We start from the raw sequence: 8,910 nt of genomic DNA on the forward strand, positions 1-8,910 counted from the left end.
TGGGATGGCAGGGGTCAGAAGACTGAGCCGGCGGCTGCTTCCCACCTCACATGGCCTCGTCACAGCAGAGCAGGCTTACTGTGTGGTTCACTGACCTCGTCCCAAATCGCGTGCTGTCGTTTTGCACTTCGACCGGAAGTGACAATATTTCCACTTCCAGTTGTCCTTTAAAAACAAGACGCAAATTCAACGGTCATAAACTGTCAAGGTCCTTACACACCGGGCACAAGGCGAAGCGACGCGAATGAGCGACGCGAAAAGGCGAATGTTTTGCCAGGGATTTTTTTTCTATACACAACAAGCGCGACGCGAATATGCGTCTAAAATTCGCTAAGCGACTGAAGTTTGGGGCTCTTTCTGTCGCGCCGAAGGAAAAACAATGGAGTCGACTACATCCTCAAGTGATGATGTCCTGGTGATGGTTGAAAAAAAAAAGAAAAAGAAAAAGAATAGAAGTATTTTGGTTCACCTAATATTGTTCTTGAGAGAGGTGTTGCAGCCGTTAAATGAATGATTTTGGTATGCCGACTACCTTAGTTTATAGTGGACATGAGTTTTCTGCTTATTGTATTGCTAAAATTATTATGTTCGTCTTTTCGCCTGTGAAAAATTCGACACAGGAGCGGAAAAATAACGGCCGCTTGTTCGCTCCGCGAACATTCGCTGCCGGTGTGCACGGTGCCATTGGCTTCAATAGGTTTGAAAATTATTCGCCTAGCGAATTCGCTCCCGGTGTGTAAGGATCTTCACAATGTGAATGCCTCGTTAAATTGTAGCATTAGCTCAGAGCACATTAGCTCTATGGCGCAGACTCGTGTTGGCTATCCCGCTCACCACTTTTATGCTACATCGCAAGTATAGTTACTGTGTCCATTGTTGCAGCCATTTTGTGGAAATAATCCTGCCAGCCAGCTAACGCACTGCCATCCTGTCAGAAGAGTTTGCCATAAGCTTCTTTATCGTTACTTTTCGTTTTTCTTACAATCTGATGGCAGGCGACATTAAAGGCAATATTTCATTGCACATTAACCAAATACAAATACTTACACGCACAATATTTAAGCCTGATTAAATTGTGCCATCATGACAAGGAGTATGTTAGCTGGCTAGCACAGAGTCGCATTAGCTAGAATGCTAACATCATTACACAGTCTGCTGTTGCTTCTCCATCCGCAGGCTGTTGATGGAGTAGAGCCCAGGTTTTGTTTTGTTTTGGGTTGTTTGTTTTTTTTTCATGGAGATTGGGGGTGACCATGCTGGCAGTTCACTGCATTTTTGCACCCAGGGACTCAACAAACAAATCAGGGTTTTAGCACAGGGATGGAATACACTAAATACAGTTCACACATACTATTATAGGCTAAATTAGATTCATAAAAATGGGTCTCTATTTTTCCCCATCATCTACATATGAGTTATTATATAGTTCTATTTAAACTGCATTTTTAGTGGCCTGCAACATTAACATTTTGAGTGTGCTAACACTCCAAACGCTGCATCTCTGACCATTCTCAGCTTGCCCATTCTTCACTTGTGTGCACTCAAAATATTAAGTATTTAGTCTAGAAGTTTGGGGCACACCTTGTGTCTCGCCACTGCTGCAGCTGCTCTATGCCAGTGTGTGTGTGTGTGTGTGTGTGCTTGTGCGAGACAAAGACCGAGGAAACCAAGAATAGAGAGTGTGAGAGTGATGGCACACGCATTTTAAAAAAAAAAGAAGAGGAAAAGAGAAACCCTCCAGGCAACCTGCACATCTTTTATCACATCTCTAATTAATCGAAGCCCATAATAGAAGCTGCTGAACTGCTGCTGAAACCCAGAATCAACACACAGCTGAATGGGGAGGCAGCCACAACTTACCCAGCTATCTGTTTATTTATTCATTTTGTGTTCCGTTTCTCCTTTTAACCAGTCCTCCTCACCGTCTCCCCGCCATGTCTCTCCCCAGATTGCCGGCTCTAAGACCACCATGGGCCTCCGCGGATGGTTGCCCAGACTGGCCGTGATGATCCTGGCTTGCGGCATCCCGCCGACCTCCGGCTGCCCGTCCGGTTGTCGCTGCTACAGCCTGACGGTGGAGTGCGGCTCCCTGGGGCTGAAAGAGGTGCCGCCGGGCGTCCTGTCCGCCACCGAGGTCAGTCGGCCAATCCACATCAAAGCGGTGCGACCCGCTGGCGGCGCGCGGCGCCTGACCCGCTTCCCACATCAGTGGTTTTCGCTGTGGGCCGCCTCCCTCGCCGATCCATTCTTATTAGCCTGCAATGATTGTGGTTAATCTATTCTCCGTGACCCTCTCAGATGTGAGCCTGAGGGAGGGGCCGCGCCGTCGGCTGTGTAATTATTCATCTCTGTCTCAGAGAGTGACTCGTGCGCTGCCTCTGATCATCCGTCGCCGAGATGTTTAACACCAAACGCCGTCTCGTCCCCTTTAGTGTTGGGGCCCCCCCAACATGACTCGCACATGAATATTAATGCGGAGCAGGTCCCGGATATATTTCCCCATTAACCCCAATCAGCAGGTCTGTCTTGTCCATCACGCTATGCCCCCCCCGCCTCACCCTCTACCCCCCCCTCGCCTTCATTCTCCCCCTCCAGCGGCTGTACTTAAAGAACGCCGCACCGTGATTGCACACCGCCAATCAGCCAATGATACATTCATTATGGATTGAGAACACGCTCCTGCACCACTTTAATCACTCAGTCGTGCTGCGTCAGAGGATGTTTGCAGACACGGTTTCTGCAGCAATTACACATCCAAGACAAGCCACCAAACTATGCTTGAAAAGGCTGAAAAAAAAAAAAAAAAGCCTCACGGCACAACAATATCCCCCATTATCATCCTCTCTCACAGCAAGTCACGTCGTGCGCACACAATAATTTCATCCACACAGAAATGTGGCTTTTTGCCACTATTCTTAAAACGACAACAACATTGAAATTAACTGATTTCTTGGGCTGATAAAAAAAATATGTTTGAATAGAAATAATTCAAATAATTAGTAAATGAACAACAGAAGAATTAACATTCCACTGCTATCACCAATGTCAGGCAGCACTGTGCATGTTGACATAAAGCAGTCTGTGAAGACCATGCCGGCCAATAGTTTCTTCCAAATACTTCTGTATTTATTTATTTATTTATTATGGCCAGTCGGGCTGGAGATCTATGACACACTCCTGGGGACATCTCGTGCTCACAGCCACACAAAAAAAAATAAGCATTTCTACAAAAGTGGCAAACTAAATGCAGCTTGAAGGTCGAGCCGTAATAAGAAATAATACCCCAAACTGTGAGTTATGAAATGACCTGTACAAAAATTAAAGAAAGAAGTGATCGCAAGACACAACCGACTGACTGTCTAAATCAAAAGTGAAGGGGGAGAAAAGAAACGACAGCAGAGCCCTGCTAAGTCCAGCAGAATTCAAGGCACGGCAGCGCAGACAGAGGAGGGGACAACAATGCAAAAGCCACTATGGACAGTGTGGATATTTCAGAGCATGGTTCCTCAGAAACAGATACAGGTGGAGAGAGAAAAAAAACACCTTTGAAAGTCCTGCAGGTTGTTCATAAAGAAACAGCAGTGTAGGAATAATGGAGGGAGCCATGACTCCCCAGGATAAGACGGTGTGAAGTGAAGGGCTTCTGGGCTCCCAGAATGCACCAGAACTTGACGACATTCATAAATCACTCACTGGTTTATTCAGAAAAATGGGAAAATCCAACCGTGCTGTTTGTATTCACTGTATCCCATCAGGAACCCTGCCATATTCCGAATATTGGCGCGATATCAGTGCAAGCGCAGTCATTCCTTCCATTTAATAGGTCCTCTGCCTCAAAAGTGGCTCCCCAGTACTGGGTTTTTCAGTGTTCAGTGTCAGTTTTAACGTCAGCTTCCCTCCGTTTCTCTCCCCCGTCCTCCACCAGACCATCTTCCTCCAGGACAACGCCATCGTGCAGATCCGCCTCCAGGACCTGACTCGGCTGGCCAGCCTGCACTACCTCTACCTCCAGAACAACAGCATCTCGGCGCTGGAGCCCGGCGCCTTCCTCAGCCAGGGCCAGCTGCTGGAGTTGGCCCTCAACGGCAACCTCATCCACCTGGTCACCGCCGACATGTTCCGGGGTCTGGAGCACCTGCGGATCCTGTACCTGGCTGGCAACCAGATCACCCGGGTGCAGGACCACACCTTCAGGGGGCTGCAGGTGAAAAGGCGATGACGCGGGTGTTGGAGGCGCGGCGGTATTAAGTGTGTCGTAATCCACCGTCGCAAGCGCTTTTTCTGAAAACTCTGGAAGTGTGGATAGATGGCGGAGCCAGAGGTATTCACGTGCGAATGCATTTTTACGGATTATCTCGAATGATGTGCGGAACTGTAAATCCAATTCATGACAACATGTCCCGCTAATCCAGTAATACAGCGGCGACTGAGTCAGGTGGAATTGTGGAATTGAGTCGTCTCTCTGTCTCTCTCTCTCTATCTCTCTCTCTCTCTCTCTCTCTCTCTCCCCAGCGCCTGCAGGAGCTCCACCTGCAGGAAAACAGCATCGAGCTTCTGGCGGAACAAGCCCTTTCGGGCCTGTCATCTCTGGCGCTGCTGGACCTCAGCAGAAATCACCTGCGCACCCTGGGACCGTTGTCCCTCAAGCCGCTCGTCAGCCTGCAGGTGCTGCGAGTCACAGGTGGGTTGTAGCGAAGCTGGAGTTTATGGAGCAGATAATGTCCACAAGGCCGCTCGGCAGCCCCGAAGACGACGCCGAAGTCAGAGAGGCGTGAAGAGCAGTTTTATGGCACGACTGTCGCCCAGAAAAAAAGCTCTGAATCAGCAACAACTGAGAATCTTGTTGATGAAATTTTTATATTTCCATGTGTCTGAACATCAAAGGGGTCTCGTTGAGAACTTTTTATTTTAATGAGGAGACCCAAAAAAGAGGCGACGACGGAACCATTGTCTCGCTGTGACCCGTTTCCTTCTCCCCTCCAGAGAACCCCTGGCGCTGCGATTGCGCTCTCGGCTGGCTGCGCACCTGGATCAAAGACTACGGGCAGCGACTGCTGAGCTCCGCCGAGCAGCGGCGCCTGATGTGCTCCGAGCCGCCGCGGCTCTCCCACCTCAGCCTGGTGGAGGTGGCGCCCAACAGCCTGGTCTGCATCCCGCCGGTGGTGCAGCTGGAGCCCAGTCACCTGACCGTGCGGCTGGGCGAGAGCCTCCGCGTCTCCTGCCAGGCGTCGGGCTACCCTCAGCCGCAGGTCACCTGGAGGAAGGCCTCCCACGGCAAAGCCCAGGTGTCTTCTCGGGGACTGGTCCAGGAGCTGGGCCCCAACGGGGAGGCGTTCAAGCCGGGGACCGGGGGCGTGGTGACGGCCCTCCCCAGCGGCGGCGTCAAGGCCGAAGCTGGCGGTGGAATCCAGGGGCTGGTGCGTGGTGCCGAAGAAGGCGGCGAGAGGGACAGCTTCGACCCGGACACGGGCAGCGGCATGCTGTTCCTCAGCAACGTCACAGTGGCTCATGCCGGCCGCTACGAGTGCGAGGCCTGGAACCCCGGCGGCGTGGCCAAAGTCACCTTCCACCTGGCCGTCAACATGTCCTCCTCCTCCTCGTACTCGTCCCAGCTGTGGCCTCGCCTCAACGCGCACTCCTTCTTCTCCTCGGCGCCCAACTCCTTCTACCCACACGACCTCCTGGACGTCAGCCAGGAGCCGCTCTACGAGCAGGACAGCATGGACTTCAGCGCTCTGGGCCCGGCCACGCAGACCGCCATCGCCGTGGGCATCTCCCTGCTGGCGCTGACGGCCGTCCTCCTCCTCATCATGATCTACACTCGCCACCAACAGTACCGCCGGGATGAGGGCGGCTCCTACTGCACCAGCAAGGAGGAGAGCATCCTCTATGTCAACGACTACTCCGACGGGCCCACCACCTTCGCGCAGCTGGAGGAGTACCGCGACGACCACGGCCACGAGATGTACGTGCTCAACCGGACCAAGCCGGTGCACGCCACCTCGTCCAGGTGCCCCATGATAAGCGGCTTCGGGCCGCAGACGGGCATGAAAGATGCCCTGCTGGAGCACGAGATGGTGCAAACGCTGACCAGGTCGGGAGGAATGGGGCTCCGCAGGAACCCGGCCGACGGCGGCGAGGGGCCCCTGACGACGGACCCGGAGGAGCTCTTCCTCAGTCAGAGCCTCCTGTTTGGATCGCAGGTTGCTTATGAGATCCACTGCTAAATACAGAGAAGAAGAAATGTGGACGTTGAAGGATTAAAAAGGCAGCGGAAAAGCAGAGGAAGAGGAGAGCCGATCCTCTGCTGATTGTATTGCTTGATAGTGTGACTCACAGCAGCCCGGCAAAGTGAACAGTCATGAAGAGCAAGAACAAGAACAAAAAAAGAAAAAAAAAAGAGAAACACTGCAATCGTACCTCTCCAAGGCAACCCTTTAAACAGCAACTTTTAGCGAAGAGCGGCTGGAGACATCAAACTAACTGGTTTTTGTTTTGCTCTTCATTTAAATCGCCCCCCCTGAGGAGATGCAGCACAGCGGCGACAGACAAACAACATCCTGTGTTTTTTTTTTTTCTACCGACTCGTCTCTGCTGGTTTTCGGTATTGTGCGTTCGCTCTGTGTTCCGTGTTGATATAAACAAAGCTACTTTGACTGTGAAGTGCCGTTGTTGTTTTTTGGTTTTTGTTTTTTGTTGGTTTTGGTTAGTTTCTTTTTGTGGACCCTGCTGCTGCATTGGAACTTGAACCAATTGTCTCTCTTCTGCACCGTCATTACCATATGTGTGAATGGTCGTGGGCGGGCGTGGATTTTGTGTTTATCGGGGCTGATTTCGGCTGATGCCAAAAGCCTTTTCTTTATTTTACATTTCCGCGGTGGCGTCGTGTTCCGTTTGTGTTCAACGTGTTTTCACGCCTCTGTGTTGCGACGCCGGAGCCGGACAGTTTTCACTGCGCAGACAGCCAGCTACAATCATGCTGATGTGAAAAATGTATAATTTGTCTTTAGTTCCTTCATAATAAAAGTGAAGTGAAAATATGACTTTGAAAGTCAAGCGGTGGACATAACCAAGTGTGGCCGCTGAATTCACAGCTGGGCTTCTTTTCTCCTCATTCTTTCTCCTTAAAGTGCATGAAATGTAACCCAGCTAGTGTGAAAGACACGGTTTTATTGCAGCGGCCGAGGCTTTCAGTCAGCCAGCGGAGAGTCTATCAGCCCTTTATCCTTTTTTCCATGAAGGATGCAGGAGTCCTTTCTCCAATATGTCTGAAATTCTCTGTTGCAAGGGAAAGGCCGCTGCTGATTACACGCCAATATTCTTGTCAAATGAGCCATTTCCCGATTAGTGAACTCAATAAGAACACACAGCTGAAGGGCAGCAGGAGCTGGCTTGGCTTTAAACTCCAACAGGCAGCAATTTCACTCCATTTGAAAATTCAAGTGGACTCCAGAAAGGGACGAGAGTGGAAACGCTCTGCAGTCGGCAATGTCAGTGTTGGTATCGTTTCATTGTGACATCGCGTGGAAAAAAAAAAAGCGGTTAGTTGATATGTGAGAGTCTAGAACTAAAAGACAGCATGTATCTAAAACTGCACAACTAAATCAACAGCAAATCTGCAGGAGCTGGAACTCCATACAACGGTCAACAATATGAGAGACGCTTCTACGAAAGACTTTGCAGAACATCTCCCAGCAGACACTTGAGACAGCAGGCGGCTCAGCTAATAGCAAGCTGGGAATCACAGCATTCCCTGAACCGCCATAATGACAAACACTCACTCACGTGACCAAAAAAAATAAACAAATAGATATGACAGAAGCCAAGCAGCTTGTTCACACAGATAAAGATGTACTATGGAGGTTCACAGAGAAAAAAAAACCCTGTCCGAGCCATTGCAACATGGAGGGAATGGAGTTCCTTTATTTCCTTACTGCTCCGAAATACTGGCGGGGAAAAAAGCTTGGCAACAGTTGTCATGGACACAATGGATCAAGAGGTGCCTGCATTAAGAGCTCGAGTGTCAGAGGAGAGCTTCGCTGTTGTTGTTCCGGATTTTCTTGGCGTTTTAAAAAAATATTGAATAAATAAATAAATAAAGCTAGAAAAAGAAGAAAACACCACAGCACAGATATATTTTCCAAATGCACATCTTGAAACAGATTTACATTTTTTCTTGGAGTAAGTGAAGTTTTAATCCATTATTTTTGTTTTAAGTACTTCATTACTTAAAAAGGTTTTTATCACTGCAGCTGGATGACATCAAATCATCAGTGTTGCTGAGGTTTCTTTCATCCATTAGAAGCATCTTACCATCTCTTTTGAAAGCCCATTCCCCTCTTTTTTATGCCTGGAGGACCCAGAACTGCATTTCTCTGCTGATTTGACTCCATTATTAAAATAATTTCCATTATCTCCCATGTTACTTAATAAAAACACAAGAAATTCAAGTCACGAAATGTGTCAATGCAAGAACACGACAATGGCATCCCTTCAAATAAAAGTCTGTCGTCGACTGTAGGATTTTTTTTTGTTTTTTTTCTTTAACCGACATGTTTCCAACGGGCATGCTTTACTCTTTGCAATTTCAGTTTGCACGTGGTTTGTCGAGGTTAATGGAAATGTGAACGGCTCCCGCAGGCCCGTAACCCCAGAGTGGGCAGGTAGGATTGCTCACTGAGCGAACGCTGTGTTATGAGACTGGGAATTAATATCATGAAGAGCAAGATAAAATGGAAAAACGCCCTGAGATAATTTGATGGCGCCTGACGCTCCAGCGCTGTGTTAAAGAATCTGACTGCATTCACTTGGAAAGCTGGAAATTACGACACCACAGGAACAAAACACAGTGATTTGCGACCCTGCAGAAAAGCGTGCGTGGCTGTATAGTGACACCTCGCGCTTGTAATT

The 8,910-nt window shown here is 49.2% G+C and overlaps 1 protein-coding gene across 1 annotated transcript in view; it reads left to right on the forward strand.

The window, feature by feature from the left end:
• The window catches only part of lrrc24 (leucine rich repeat containing 24), a 20,211-nt gene extending 13,168 nt beyond the window's left edge, over positions 1–7,043 (forward strand). The window contains exons 2-5 of the mRNA XM_076022295.1: positions 1,949–2,134; positions 3,926–4,204; positions 4,513–4,681; positions 4,984–7,043. Coding sequence (XP_075878410.1) covers positions 1,970–2,134; positions 3,926–4,204; positions 4,513–4,681; positions 4,984–6,227 — 1,857 coding nt within the window. The 5' untranslated portion in view covers positions 1,949–1,969 and the 3' untranslated portion in view covers positions 6,228–7,043. The remainder of the gene's footprint in view (positions 1–1,948; positions 2,135–3,925; positions 4,205–4,512; positions 4,682–4,983) is intronic.
• The last annotated feature ends 1,867 nt before the right edge of the window (positions 7,044–8,910 follow it).

This window comes from Nelusetta ayraudi, unplaced genomic scaffold (assembly GCF_046127955.1).
Source record: "Nelusetta ayraudi isolate G7.1 ecotype Tasmania unplaced genomic scaffold, CSIRO-AGI_Nayr_v1 ptg000011l, whole genome shotgun sequence".
Lineage (NCBI taxonomy): Eukaryota > Metazoa > Chordata > Actinopteri > Tetraodontiformes > Monacanthidae > Nelusetta > Nelusetta ayraudi.